The sequence below is a fragment of the Haliotis rufescens genome, unplaced genomic scaffold (assembly GCF_023055435.1).
Source record: "Haliotis rufescens isolate VD_foot unplaced genomic scaffold, xgHalRufe1.0.p SCAF_4, whole genome shotgun sequence".
Taxonomy (NCBI): Eukaryota; Metazoa; Mollusca; class Gastropoda; order Lepetellida; family Haliotidae; genus Haliotis; species Haliotis rufescens.
Genome location: NW_025964112.1, coordinates 1,462,785 through 1,478,938, shown reverse-complemented (window position 1 = coordinate 1,478,938; position 16,154 = coordinate 1,462,785). Strand labels below are relative to the sequence as shown.

Sequence of the window (16,154 nt, the reverse complement as noted above, 5' to 3'; positions counted from 1 at the left end):
AAATGACGTCATGATAGAACAATTTGTCATCGTGAAATAAACCAAGCTTCATTCTTCCAGGGTTAGAAATTGGCACTAGTCCTGTAGTCCTTGCCAAACTGCCCAATAGTTAAGGTATCATAAGGACTAGTAGAAATATGCCATATTTAAGGATTTTGATATGTTATCATTATAGGGACTAGTGGACTGAAACTGTTAGTTTCTACGGCTGTCTTCATTGTTCTTTGCGCTTTATCGCTCAGCTATGGAATGTACAGCGATTCTCAATGGTCAGGTTAAGGGGTATGACGTCATATTTCATTGTCGAGAACAAGAACGATATGACGTCATCCATTATTCATGAAGTCACAATTGATAACATGACGTCAATTGAACAATATGTTGGTATGCATAGGTCACTTTTTATACGTTTTCTATTATTTTCCTGCTCGTACAATCTGCCAATATAGGGTGCTGACATAAGTAGTCTTTTTCATGCATAAAGGGCAAGTTCACACGGAAATGAACCTATTTTTCTTGTACTTTTTCCACATTAAAAGTGTTAACCTAGTAGTGTCATTGACAAAAATATAAAAATATCACAATTAATTAACATATTTTTTGCATTAAAACGATTTATATTTTTCACATTTACCATGTGTTCTCTTTCCATAACAAAAACACCATGGCGTGTGCCCCTTGCAATATGACGTCATTGGTGCCGATTGATAAACATTATGACGTCATCATGCTTTGTTAGAGCCGCTTCACGTGGTGTAGGTACAGGTGTGTGATTCCAGCGTCTCAGATGCCAGCCAGCATAGTGTTATGCTGAGTCACCACTGCGCCGGAGTGTCTCGTAGGCCATGTTGTTTTACCGCAAACTGGTACTTGTTATCTTTTGCGTTGAGAATAGACAGGGACCCAGTTGAATTGAACTGGCACCAATTACGTCATAATCTAAGGGGGATAACTCAGGCCTGTTCAGCTCGAAAAACGATGGCCTTATAACGGCATATTATTTTCACACTATTGTGAGCTTCCTACTTTCGCTGTGAAAAAAATGAGTTTATATTTTCAAACACAGATACTAACTAATTCTGAAATTGCGTTTTGTTTAGAAAAAGAAAGAAAGTGATTTTTGCGTCATACAAAAAGACGTTAAAAGATTGTACTTGTTGTTACCCTGTCTGGCGCTCGGCATTAAGGGGCTAAAACAAGGACTGGTCGGCTCGGAGTCAGTATACTGTGTCTGAGTGGGGTATTCATGTTAAACTGCGGCATGGTATCTCAGTGAGCTAGCACTATAAATCGGCATCAGTCCGGACTAGTACAAGCAGCCACACACACACATACACGTGCATGCACGTCGCTATATAAGTGCAATAATCTTGGACGCGACGTTAAACCCAATTTCAACTCACCTCTCATTCACTCAGGACAGATGCTCGTACCTCCTGATTCAAACTATGCGTAGCTTGTGAGTGAGTGGGTTACCTGCTACCACGCCTTTATACCATTATTCCAGCGCTATCAAACGTGGAATGCCAAGAACATGCTTGGTACTTATTGATAGTGATTCAGAAACGCATGCACAGAAACGTACAGTGAACTCTGCGTTTAGCAGATATTTCTTATGATTATGGAAATAATTTTGTCACTTTTATTGACACTTCAGTTCTTCAACCTAGCGAGCGAACGTGTTAACCCATAGGCTCCCACCAGCCCCAAAATGTCAGAGATTTCTGTAGGCGCTATATATCATAGAGGGTATTTTGAGGTGTTTTTTTTGTTGCTGTAAATTTCGCACAGAAAACATGTGTAAAGTCGTCGTTAAAATGATACAGACAAGTGTTTGATTTGTTTGTTTGTTTGTTGTTTAACGCCGCTCTCATCAATATTCCAGCCATATGACGGCGGTCTGTAAATAATCGAGTCTGGACCAGACAATCCAGTGATAGATATCAAGATACATGGGATACAATGACATGCATCAACCAAGTCAGCGAGCCTGACCACCCGATCCCGTTCGTCGCCTCTTACGACATCATAGGTTGCTGAAGAACTATTCTACCCGGATCTTCACGACAATCATGGGTTGCTGAAGACCTATTCTACCCGGATCCTCACGACAATCATGGGTTGCTGAAGACCTATTCTACCCGGATCCTCACGACAATCATGGGTTGCTGAAGACCTCTTCTACCCCGCATCTTCACGGGGGGAGACAAGCATGGGTTGCTGAAGACCTATTCTATCCGGATCTTCACGGGGGGAGACAAGCATGGGTTGCTGAAGACCTATTCTATCCGGATCTTCACGGGGGGAGACAAGCATGGGTTGCTGAAGACCTATTCTATCCGGATCTTCACGGGGGGAGACAAGCATGGGTTGCTGAAGACCTATTCTACCCCACATCTTCACGGGATCATGGGTTGCTGAATACCTATTCTACCCGGATCTTCACGGGTCTGAACGAATGTTGCAATATAAACGAAACATAAACCTAGCAGGTAGACTGTAGAAGACTTCAATCAAGGAGACTATAAAAATAAAACATACAGACACCCTTCATAAAGTGACTCCCTCTTGGAGCTGTGACCAAGAACTCCCCATATTGCCTCCCAACGGTTCACAGATTAACGCCCAAAACTGAAGCAGTAACTTTATACAAGAACTGGCATGCATTCTGTACTGTTACATTTATCAAGACAATAAACTGTCACCTGCCCCACCAGGCGCCGCACATCAAGGCTCGTATACATTTTCCACCACGTCCGGAACGCATCAGTTAATGGTTATTAAAGAAAAACAGTCGCGGGTTTATGACAGAAATCGATAATCGACAGAGTAGGCTGTGTTTACCGATGTCCGTTACATAGCAGATTATGTACAGAAAGATAACGTGCGGCAGCTATTCTTGTCACTCACTGTCCCACATTGTCCCATAGAACGTGGTTTCTAAAAAAACATTGAATTACATGTTACATCGGAACTGTCGAATCTGACAAGCCTGGTTTTTAAATCAAGTCAGGATGACAAGAAAATCAACTTTTAGCTGTAATCGTCATGGGTTTGCGCGTATTTTTTACGGATTCTTTGTTTCAAGAATCAGCGGAAAGGTTGTCAGGATGGAAATTTTCTTACTTGTCCTGAGGTGTCGTGAACGACAAGGAGTCCCGGTAATTGTATAAGGCGCTCGTAAAATCACCAATAGTCTTATTATTACTCCTGTTTGAGTGGACACCATCGTTAATGACATTAGGCACATACTCGCTGTTGCAGACGCTCTGGTGTATTTATGAATGTAAGAGTTATTTGAAAATCTTTAGGTATTTTATGTTTTGAAATAATTTGAAATAAAATACACATTTCATCCATGTAATTCTAGGTACTGCACAACAGCAGGTATACGATCACAACACGCTATCTTCACTCCAAAGACACTGAGTACATGAGGAATAACATTGGAGTCTCTGCCTGTCCACAATAAATGTATTGATCTATAAGCAATTTTCACTCATTGTTGAATAATAGCTGACCACCGCTACGCCTTGATATATCTGGAATATTGCTGAGGGTGGCGTAAAACAACATTCAGTCACTAACTCTACAAATCAGGTATTAATCTAGCGTTAAGCATTATAGAACCAGTTAGAATTCTTCCCTAACAAAAGTCGACCCGTGAAGATCCGGGGTAGAATAGGTCTTCAGCAACCCACGCTTGCCGTAAAAGGCGACTATGCTTGTCGTAAAAGGCGACTAACGGGATCGGGTGGTCCGGCTCGCTGACTTGGTTGATGCATGTCATCGTATCCCAATAACGTGGATTGATGCTCATGACGTCAATCACTGGATTGTCTGGTCCAGACTCGATTATTTACAGACCGCCGTCATATAGCTGGAATATTGCTGAGTGCGGCGTAAAACAACCAACCAACCTAACAAAAGCCCCGAATGTTGTCATTTCGTCTTGGCAAAACCGAAAACTATTTAATCATGTTGTATCCAAATACGCACATGTATATAAAACTGGGAAATGTCGGCTTTCTGTTATAGACAATCATCCAACTACCGACAGGATCCATGGACAGCATGACATCCCTTTGGTGTATAGCTTACGACGGAACCTTCCGATTGGTGGACTTTATGTTTACGACCTCATCATTGTACACTTAGCCATCGAATGTTTTCCACGATACTCCGAATGGTGTGTTCGTGCAGCGAGAACGAATAAAATATACCCTGTGTGTCGAGGATGGTGGATGGACATCAGCTCCCTACTGTGCCCTGAAGTCGACATGTCCGTTGCCGTGGTAAAATAAACTATTGTCGTAGTTCGGTGTGCTTACTGTCAGCCAGTGGTCTTGCATCTTTCCGAGGCAAGGGAGTTAACAGACTGTAATAGTACTTATAGTCAGTTATCTCCGTTGCCTCGGGAAGAAAGTGGTCTCGTTGCGCCAAGCTCGATACCGACTCCGGCCCACTTGCACAAAGCGATCTCAGCACTAAGATGATCTTAACTCCCACACTTTAGCATAGGCTTACAGTAGTCTTAGCGCTAAGATCGCTTTGTGCAAGTGGGGCCAGAGCCCTGTCACACAAAGCTATCTTAGCGCTACGACAGCCGTAAGTCTATGTTGAAGAATAGGAGTTACGATCGGCTTAGTGCTAAGATCGCTTTGTGCAAGTGGGCCCTGGAGTCGGTATCGAGCTTGGCGCAACGAGACCACTTTCTTCTTTGGGGAACGGAACCCAGGTGATCGTAACGTCCATACTTTAACATAGACTTACGACAGTCGTAGCGCTACGATCACTTTGTGGAACAGCAGGCAGGCCGTTATACATACATGCTACACAGTGCTGCTAGCGGTGCAATCATTTGCAAATGCTCCATGCCTTCTTGAAACAGGTTATCAGTTATGTATCGTTGCTCACTTATGTTCTGTGTTGAAAAATCAATTGAGCAAATAGAAGGCATGGGAATTAATCGACTCAGGATTTGATGACTTGTGAAGCTCTTATAGCACTGGTCACGTTGAGAAAATATTATTGGAGGATTAAACCACTGAGGTGTGGCTACAGGAAGTATTCTTGGAGTATTAAATCATTATAATAGCAGGGGAATTGTTTTGCAAAGTCGACGTGAAACTATTTCACAAAATGCACATCGATATAGGGAAATATGGAACCGTTACATACCCAACGATAGTTTAGATGTGTGGTATCCCTTAGTATATCCCTTGCATCATGTATATTAATAAATATACCTACCAGTTCATACATCGCCCGTATTATTCTATACGTGCACGTGCATGGCGGTTCCAGTTCGTAAACAGTCTTCACTTCATGTCGGAAACAGAAACTTAATAATCGCTGATTGCATTTCTGTTCCCGATTGTTAAACAAGGATCACCTGGTGCGTATGAAACTCATCCTTCTCCAAATATTAGGATACGGAAGAGATTATTTCCGTGGTGTATCAGTCAAGTTCCGACAAAACCAAGTGATTTATAGTATCCGATTACATTGCCTGTTTGTGAAGTACGAAATATTGACCTACATAAGTTGAGAGGTGGGGGGTGGGGGGTGGTGGGGTGGTGGGGTGGTGGGGTGGTTGAAGCCTTCCCAAACAATCACGAACACTATATGCATGTTAACCATTATTAATAATTTTATTTTGACCATGTTATCATGGTAGGCATCGCGCATACAAAATGTCATCAGGTGCCCGTCGCCCCTCGGATCCGCCACGTCCCCGTCATTTCAGGCGAAAGACAACAGATCTGCGACACAAATATCCACATTATATCATGTATATATACATGAGTTGCAATGCATTCAAAACTTGTTTCATATGTCTGAACAAAAACCCACTTTATAACCTGCCATTTTGGTTGAGGGGCGTAATTAACTATATAAATATATCACAGCATCCGATACAGTTTAATTTTGGAGTGAGTGTTACATGCATTTCTATTACTAATTCGACTGCACGGGGGGACGTGTTTGAGGCGTGCACCGACTGCAACACGTCGGCAACTTGCCTTTTTACACGATGTGATATCATGTATATGAATAAGTGAGTATGATTTTACGCCTTTTTTTCGCAATATTCCAGCAATATCGCCATGGGGACACACCATTGTGCCCATGTGGGTAATCGAACCCTTCGGCGTGACGAGCGAACGCTTCAACCAATAGACTACCCCATCACCCCCGTGTTTATATGATGTTTGATTTGATTGTTTGTTGTTTGATGCCGCACTCTGCAATATTCCAGCTGTATGACGGCGGTCTGTAATCAATCGAGTCTGGACCAGACAATCCAGTGATTGACATCATGTACAATATGGAAGTTAGCGAGCCTGGCCACCCGATCCTGCATGTAAGTCGCTTTTTACGACATGTATGTGTTCTTGAAGACCAATTCTAACCCGGATCTTCACGGGTATTTATGGCAAACCTTTCCTATATGAAGTGAAGTGGACAACTTGGGTTGGAACACATCCACCGTGGGAAGTTACCTCGAGCAAATAAATACCCTAGAACCGTTTTCCAAGGGAAAGATCGCCATGGTTGAAACCGTGTATACTGTAGTCCGTATTGATCTCAGCGCTCGTTACATAGAGCAATGCCGCGCACGTGCCGGTCACAGCCGCTCATATCACTCGCTTATAGAATTAACGCCGGTTTAACGTCTGACGCGTGGAACTATGCCGCAATGTTGCTACCAGGATGAGGCATTCGCGGCCAAATCGTAATAACAGACAGTCCGCTGTTAATTATTGTATCCGTTAATACCATCAAAAGAGCATATCGATTTGTGAAATAGACACCGCAAGTTGTTCACCGGTGCGTAAACAAACCAGCCATATCAGTGAACGTAGGTGTTTGCCGATAACGTTATTTCAAATATGTAGCAATTTAATATCATAACACATGTTTCAAAACATCAGTACAGTCTATGCTGTTACAAAGCTTTGATTCAATTTCAGAAATATTAATATAATAGGTATTCCCAAATAGTTTTCAGGTCGTGTTTATCTTTCATGGCAATGTGATGTTAGATACGGGTGGGGGGTGGGAGACAACAGCAGCTGTGGGGAGTGCGCAGGGAGTTGCCATAACCAGTCCTGCTTTGTCACTACGGTAGAACAGCGCGTGTTTGCACGTTACGTATGTGCCCATGTGACCTTTGCATATGCATGGTCATATCTGTGAGAGAGTGTGAGGGAAAATGAGAGAGCGTGAGAGAGAGTGTGAGATAGTATGAGAGAGTATGATAGTTTGAGAGAGTGTGAGAGAGTATGAGAGAGTAAGAGATAATATGAGAGAGTATGGCAGAGAGTATGAGAGAGAGAGCGTGAGAGAGTACGAAATAGTACGAGTGTGAGGGAGTATGAGAGTGAGAGTGATAGAGTATGAAAGAGTGTGAGAGAGTATGATAGTTTGAGAGAGTGTGAGAGAGTATGAGAGAATGTGAGAGTATGAGAGAGAGAGCGTGAGAGAGTACGAAATAGTATGAGAGAGTGTGAGTGAGAGTGAGAGAGTATGAAAGAGTGTGAGGGAGTATGAGAGAGTGTGAAAGCGTGAAAGAGTATGGCAGAGTGAAATAGTGTGAGAGCGTGAAAGAGAGTGAGATAGCGTGAAAGAGAGTGAGAGAGCGTGAAAGTGTATGGCAGAGTGAACACACACACATACACACACCCAAACACACACACATTTACAAACACATACATACATACATACGTACATACGTACGTACGTACGTACGTACGAACGAACGTACGTACATACATAGATTTATTTCGAAGACAGAAATATTCATTGATATAAATTACGTCATGGAGATATCACATAACATCCGGGGCTTCGCGACATTAAACATATTAACATGATTTATTCGGGTTTTATTATTTATTCGAACTCCGTCAGTTTCAAATGTGTGTATAGAAGACTGAGGTACAATTTAGGATACAAGCGTGGGTTCGCCGACCTGCATACTTGCAGCGTGTGGCAAAGAGGTGGGAGGTGGAGAATTATTATTTTCGGAGAAATGCCTAGATTGTTGTGATTTTATATATATTTTTAACAGCAACTACGTGACTCACACACGTTGCGAATACTTGCATTACGCCCTTGAGGTTTACGTCACGTTTATTAATAGCCTTGTCACGTGTCCCTTATTAATGCGTCTACATGGAGTGTCCATGTCATGACACACACGGCTCCTGGTCCTCTGGGAAGAGTGTTCAACATTCAATACACCCGTCGTCCATATAGCGTCAGGGCTCTGAAATGTAAACGTATCCAAGAATACAGTTTAAGTTTAAGAGTAATTTTTTTATTTTGCATGATTAAAAAAAAGAAAGTATGTACCCAAGAAAAGGACACTGCATGGATGATGCACCTTTACAAGTTGCCGTGCACATGTTGTTTGACACAAACAGTCAGAGCACCGGCGGCACTTGTCACTCGAATTCATCAAATATATATGGCCATGTTTTGCCGTAATATAGACTCGTGCAGGTTTTTGGATGGTACATTATATATGCATGTCGACTTATAACGACGAGTTTCTTCATCACAACAAATAGAATGGTCTGTTAAAAGTCTCTATTGCTGCGTACTCTTGCCCCTTATATATTATGGCGATCTCTCGTTACGGCGTCTTTCTTAATGGGAAGTGTTCTCGCTATACGGCGTCCCTACGTTATGGCAATTCTTGTTACCGCTTCCTTCACAATGCGAAGTGTTCTCGCTATACGGCGTCCCTCGTAACGGGGGGCGGTCGGGTAGCCAAGTGGTTAAAGAGTTCGCTCGTCACGCCGAAGACCCGGGTTCGAATCCCGACATGGGTACAATGTGTGAAGCCGTGATATTGCTGGCATATTGCTAAAAGCGGCGTAAAACCATAGTCACTCACACCCTCGTCACGGCGTCCACTGGTTCGGCGTCCTGTACATTGCAACATCCTGTTGTCACGTCCTCTCGCAGCTTTGTCTTTTCGTTACGGCGTCCTCTCGTTAAACGGTTTCCTTTATGAATTTCAACGTCCAGTTGTTATGGCGTCCTCGTGTTTTGTGTCCTTTCGTTTGACGCCTTCTTATTCTGTCTATATGCTGTTCCTGCTGCCTTATGACGACACTCTGTGGCCCCTTTTGACTGTATGCAATAAAGCACTCGGACTACCCAGTGTGTCATATAGACAGTCTCCTAGGGTCAGGACACCATGAAGATATAAGGTGAGTGAGTGAGTTTGATTTTACGCCGCTTTTAGCAATATTCCAGTAATATCACAGCGGGGGACACCAGAAATGGGCTTCACTCGCTGTACCCATGTGGCAATCGAACCCGGGTCGTCAGCGCGACGAGCGAATGCTTTAACCACTAGGCTACCGGACCACCCCGATGATATAGAGAATTAACGCCAATATAGAGGAACCTGTTGACGTTTTGTTGATGGACTTCCCCACATTGATGAAATTTTCGCAGATTGTTTAAATCAAGTATATGTAGTAGCGTGGAGATCAACCAATCAGTGAAGTAGTTACACAATATTTTAAACAATTGTGAAAAAAAGTTTTGAATCTGACATACATTAAAAAAATAAATTTTAAATAATAATTTTGAGAAATGGGGCATGTGTGGCCCAATCGTCTGAGACGCTTCAGTCGCTATGTTCAAGGCGGCCTTAATCCCAATTGCGTGGATCGATGTTCATGATGTAAATCACTGGATTGTCAGGTCCAGACTCGATTATTTACAGACCGCCGTCATATAGCTGGAATATTGATGAGTGCGGCGTTAAACAACAAACAAACAAAAAACAAAATGAGACATAGACAAGCAGCTGTGCAGAAAATAAGCTGGTACTCACGATTCATATCAACCGCTCATCAGTCTAAAACATGCCATGTAATCACACCAAACTAAAGCAACAAAATCGTCAATTAACAAGAATAATCCTCACATTATTATTAACTAAACTTGTAAAATGATAGTTCAAAATAAACTTGATTAAAGGCAAAAAACTGAATCAAAATATTTTGGCATTTCAGTATCAATACTCATAAATAAAAAATAAGTAATTTAACTTATGTCATTTTCCACTTACAAACATGGCACATACATCTGTTTAAAAAAATTGTGTCAGGTGTTATTTATTTGGAAGGACGTCTTCTCAGGGTCGCTTATACAGTTGTGGGTAATACATGATCCCCTGTGCGGTGTCATAGACCGCTTTAGAGCGAAAATGAAATCGATATGTCAGACTTTGTAGAATTTGCTTCATAAATGCAGGAAACCAGCTGAAAACTGTGTATGATAGAAAATATAGATTTATCGACTTGTGAGTCAGCGCTTGTGTGGCGTCGGCTTCGCTTTAATATTCCGAATACTAACAAATTATAGTACAAACTGTATAGTAAATGGAAATATAAGCCACATTGACGTAAAATGTTATATCGGTGGGTGTTTAGGTATTTACAAAACAGGAAATGTATTCAAACCCTGTCTTTTGGAAGTAGTCATTGGGAAAGTAGTATCGCAGATGAAACTGGCTATTCCAGCCAGTGACGTCACTCCTCGTAGCCCACTGTTCATTCGTCACTCGTAGCTCGCAGTGCTTGAGTCGAGAGCGCGAGTGTTACGGTGGCTGACTTAATATACCAATGCATTTGTGAATGTTTCAGTGGACACAGGAAAGACTGTCCACTGGTCAAGTGAATACAATCCATTTGGATATATCAAGCCGCTATGTGGCTACAGTCACGGCGTGTAATTTTGACTGTAGCGATTTGTCTGCACGTGTATCCCCCGCCGTTGACTAGGGGCCTGCAGATTGCAGGTAAGTTTGTACCGATCACTTCCAAAGTGTCAACAGTAGCGACATAACACATGTTTCTGAAATATTGAATGTTTTTATACCGCAAGACCTTGTATTTTAACAGACGATCATTAATCGTACTCCCGAATCCTGTCATTTTAAACACTCTGCGTAGGTGGCCCAGAAAATTCTTGGACAGGTGCGTGAACTAATTCTTCCACCAGTGTAGATCTCGCTTATATTGTTCACATCTGCCCTAAATTCCTACAGATCGTGTGTGACAAATCTTCCTGGAGACAGTGTGCTTGCCTGGGTACGTGGGCTTGCTTCTAGGCAATGTTATTAGAAGGCCGCCGTCCAGGTTAAAGTTTGTACACCTGTAAAACTTTCCCCGTTTACCTGTGTCATTGCACTGCGCGACGGCGATGTTTTGACGGTGTTCTACTGCCCGCGGTCGCTGCCCTTGACTGCTCAGCCGTGAAATAGCACTCTTTGCTGTTATCCACAATTAACTAATTCCGATGGTACGTGAACTACCTAAACTAGGCCTAGCGTTTACCGAATGTCACACCATGAACCTCCGAGATGTTTGAAAAAAACCCAACAAAATTATCGGCTTTGAAGAAGTTGAGAAAATAATGACCGCGCCTACAAGAGTTACATAACTTGACCGAATTGTAAATTTTCTGTTTTTCCAAGAGATGCTCTTTGTAGTGTTTGCTATTTTATCAGTGCAGTTGTTAAAGGAATGCTAGATTCTATAAATGCACATATCGTCAGACAATCTCTGACAAGGCTTGTCAAGCGTTTTATTGTTATAGCTATATGAGAATGTATTCATTTTCGTCCATAGTTGACTCAACCCCACAGTAATGCTACCATGTACAGCTATGCTATACAGCATTGTGCTATTTACATTGACTATAGTATTATGTAGTCAGATATAGGTTTAGTACACAAAGACGACCCACGATGCACACTTATTAAAATATGTAATTGCCCAGGGGAGAGTCATTGTTCAGGGGAGTGCCATTGAAATGTATGGTTGGGAGAATTTTTCTATATATAATAATTGCACAAACTAGTTTGTGTATATATGTTTATTATGAAGAGATAATGTTCTGCAAGTTTGTATGATTACTAATACCAGTTTCTCCAAGCTTTATCTAATTCTGTTTGAAAATATATTATTTTTAAAATCTAAGCTAATAAAAATCTTTTATATTAAAAATGCTCTATAATTTGGTTCTAGTTTTTGAAGGCAAATATTGCTATACTTGTAAATAGAGACGTAGCCGTCCATACAAGATACCTGTTATTACAGGTGATGTGACAGGGTGAGAAAACTGATCCTTCGGTCTCATAAATGCACACATTTTGGGGACAATACAGAAGTAGTGTCCACACAGATAGTACACTCTATCACAGCCAGACCCTACCTGTAAGAGGGAAGATCATGTCTGCTTGGGAACAATGTTTGGAAGGTCAAGTGGTTTCTCCCAAACCAAGTTACGTAAAACACAAGGCCACATTGAATTGTTGACAACTTTTACCCTGGGATCGATACAGCGTAGGCCATGAAGGAACTATTGTCCTACCTGCATGTGACAATAATGATATCAGGAGCTTGCACATACATCAAGACTTATTTCGTCTGCAGTATTAAACAGTGTGCTGTTTATGTTATGACTGTTCCAAATAAAGAAACATATATTTTTGGCTATGCTTACGAGTTAAATGTCTGCTCACATTGCTATGTGATATGAGTATGGGCGTTAGAGCATTGAACAGTTTCATTCCATCCATATAGACGTGGTAGTTACTTGTTAATGAAGTGTGTTGGGTTTTCTTCTTGTATGGCCGGCCACGCCAGCTGTTGTATATTGGTCGTATATTCACCTGCTGCCATGTATTTATTGAATATGAAATTGATATAATTTTTAACAACCCCAATGTGTTTCTTGGTAGGGCTACAATGTTTTTCTGCAATGCCATTTTTATATTTTTATGCTTGTTCTTCTACACTATAAATAAATCAGTGTTTACTCAAATCAGATACTGATTTAAAGAAACTATTATTATACTGCAACACATTGTTTCTTCATTGGTATGGATGATATGTATTGTCTGTGTACATTTTGGAAATCATTTATTAATTAAATGGATATTTATAGTTCATTCATGTTTACAAAAACTGTCGGATTTTATTCAGAAAAATATGCAAGAAATGTTTAAATTATTTGGAAAAATCATAGATATGTTATGAGTTATCGACAAATAAATGTATTTTATTCAGAGAAATAATAGCTGAATACTACCGAAAAAAGGTAAAAGGACATCCTAGTTTTTCATGTGACTGAAGTTAATCATCACGGCATGACAGATGAACTAGTCATATGACCAAATTGGATGTTCTTTGCCTTCTTTTCAGTAGTATATATTGAATATACATATACTTCAGTATAAAATTGTTGTTCCAAAGCACTGTGCTGATAGAAAACAGCCAACTGCAAACGACTGTTCCTGCACCTATTTCGGAGGTAGTGGGGTAGCTTTGTATTTGAACCGTTGACTCACTGTGGCCAAAGTCCAGGTTTTGATTCCTGACAATGTGTGAATCCCACTTCTGGTTTTGCCCTGTGCAGGGATGTTGCTAACAGGGATGTGAAGGCATATCTCACTCACCTGCTGGTATTTCAACTAGATAAACTTGGTGATTTTTTGCCAAATGTGAAACTTTTAAGATAGGACGAATCTTTAGATATTTTTCCTAATGGGATAACTGTTTAGCTCTTACTTCAGTATACAATATTACATAAGGTGGAAAGTCTGCATTCTAATTTTAAGCTTTTCTTTGCATTCCCGAATCACCGAGTATTGAGCAGTAGGTTGTCCAATGGGCGGTTAATGCTAACAGTACATGGACTATAGCTCACCCTTGTTTCAGACACCTCTGAGACCTGGGCTGTGGGTGGCCTTAAATCAAAGAAGGGTTCACCTGTCTGCCAGGGCAGTCCTTCACATCTTTGATCTCCTCTGATGGGGAGAGGGGCTGATCTCAATAAATGTTACCTCAACTCTAAGCTTTGCGCAGCCTGGTGGTTGAGATCACCTGTGTAGTCCAGTGCCTAGATAAGAGATTAAGTCACTCTACCGGTTCTCATTCAAATCAGATTAAAATTGTCATGGTGACAAAGTTGGTCATGTTAGAAATGGAAATGTGAAAATCTGTTGAATAATCTACAAATAAAATGCATTTTCTTTTCAATTTAACCTTTATTCTTGGTAGGTTCAGCCTCAATACACTAATATTCAGTATTTGAAATTTTGAGAATATGTTTGGTTTTAGAATGTATCTGAAGTACTGGCCTGTTTGTGTGGCCTTTTGTATCATGATACAGCTATTGGGTATATTGTCCATGTATCATGATACAGCTATTGGGTATATTGTCCATGTATCATGATACAGCTATTGGGTATATTGTTCATGTATCATGATACAGCTATTGGGTATATTGTCCATGTATCATGATACAGCTATTGGGTATATTGTCCATGTATCATGATACAGCTATTGGGTATATTGTTCATGTATCTTGATACAGCTATTGGATATATTTGTATTGTTTTGGCAGATCATTGATGAAAGATCAATTTCCCCAAAATTGCAATGATAAATTCTAAGTCTCTAAAGTTAATTGTGGAAAAATAAGTATTATTTTAATTATTAATAGTATATTTTAAATACGAAACATTCATTAAGTGTTTTCTTCTATAAACTGATCAACAGTGTTTGAAATAGGCCATGACGGGTAGATCTTGTGTCGAGCCTGTAGTTTGTATGGGTCCTTATGGCCAGCAGTAATTGACATGTTCATTTATTTGTCAGAATAAGCTGCATTGTTTTAATGAGGGCCTGAAGAGTTTGGTCAGGGACTGGAGCTTCTAAAGTTAGAATAGCACTTATGTCTCTGGAAATATGTTATTTTTCTTCGAAACAAATGACTCCATTTTTACGTCAAAGGACCTGAGGAAGATCTAGACTTGCTTCACTTAGAGCTTTTGCATTACATAAAGGGCTGGGCTGAACTGAAAATAATAGGGTTCGGGGACTGTGAGGCAGGCTACTTCTAAAGTGTGTGGGTCCTGTTGGCAACCAGGCGATTGGTTTTATTTCAAACACTGCTGATCCGTGGTATTGTTGGAACAAGACATTATTTGTGGAATAAGATCGGAAAAGATTGATGATAAAAGGAGGTACATTGACACGAGATCCGATGACATTAATAAAATACACACTAGTATGACCTATTAGGATGAATAATTGATTGGTAGGAACAAAGCAATTGTCACTTGATAGTGTGTATAGACTCCCACCAGTCTCCATGCTAGCATAGCCAACCCTGTGGTAGAGATTTACCTCCCATGTTTACTATTGTCGGGTGCCCGGGGACTGTAATACCAGCACAGGGAGGAGCTAGTTGACCAATCAAACTGCTTCATTGTTGGTATGATAGGCACTAGCCTTGCTCCAAGGCTGTACTGAATGGTGAGTCCATTGGTGTATAGTATTTCTATCCGCGTCGGCAAGTCTAGATAAGTGGACACTACATCTAAGTACGCCTGTCTTTTATAGTGGCAACCTGTTCTTATTTTTTATATAATCTAGAAATTATGATTTAAATTAATAACTATTGCCTCAGATACTTTTGCAAGTTAGGTAAGCACTAGCAGAAATAAAATCGTGAAAGTTTGACACGACAATTTTATATACAGCAACTGAAAAGTTGCCATTTTTAATTAAATGATTAAAAAAAATAAAATTCAACAGTCGAGTTAGGTATTGAGTGTTTATCAGGAGCCGGATTGCCAGTGATAGCAGCTCCACAGCCTGTGTCGTGGTGACACAGTGCCACAAATAGATGACACGTATCTCACTCTATCGAACCTGGATCAAGCCTTCTTTCATTACGTAGTTCAGTGTGTGATGTTGATGTTTATCTCAGCCAGGTTGTCATTGCTTGTCTATCAGTGTTTCAGCAACAACTTGACATTGAGTAAATACTGATACGCTAGTCATGAACTAGTCATAGTAGTCACTGCAAGGTACTGGGTACTTGAGGCTAGTCATAACTAGACATACTAAATACTGATACGCTAGTCATGAACTAGTCATAGTAGTCACTGCAAGGTACTGGGTACTTGAGGCTAGTCATAACTAGACATACTAAATACTGATACGCTAGTCATGAACTAGTCATGGTAGTCACTGCAAGGTACTGGGTACTTAAGGCTAGTTATAACTAGACATACTAAATACTGATACTGGTATGCTAGTCATACT

At 40.8% G+C, this 16,154-nt stretch overlaps 1 protein-coding gene across 4 annotated transcripts in view; it reads left to right on the top strand.

The window, feature by feature from the left end:
- Positions 1–10,583: 10,583 nt before the first annotated feature.
- Positions 10,584–16,154, top strand: part of LOC124150359 (low-density lipoprotein receptor-related protein 1-like) — a 193,127-nt gene continuing 187,556 nt past the window's right edge. For all 4 annotated transcript variants that reach the window (XM_046522356.2, XM_046522355.2, XM_046522357.2 and 1 more), the window contains exon 1: positions 10,584–10,831. In XM_046522356.2, the coding sequence (XP_046378312.2) occupies positions 10,741–10,831 (91 nt within the window). In that variant the 5' untranslated portion in view covers positions 10,584–10,740. The remainder of the gene's footprint in view (positions 10,832–16,154) is intronic.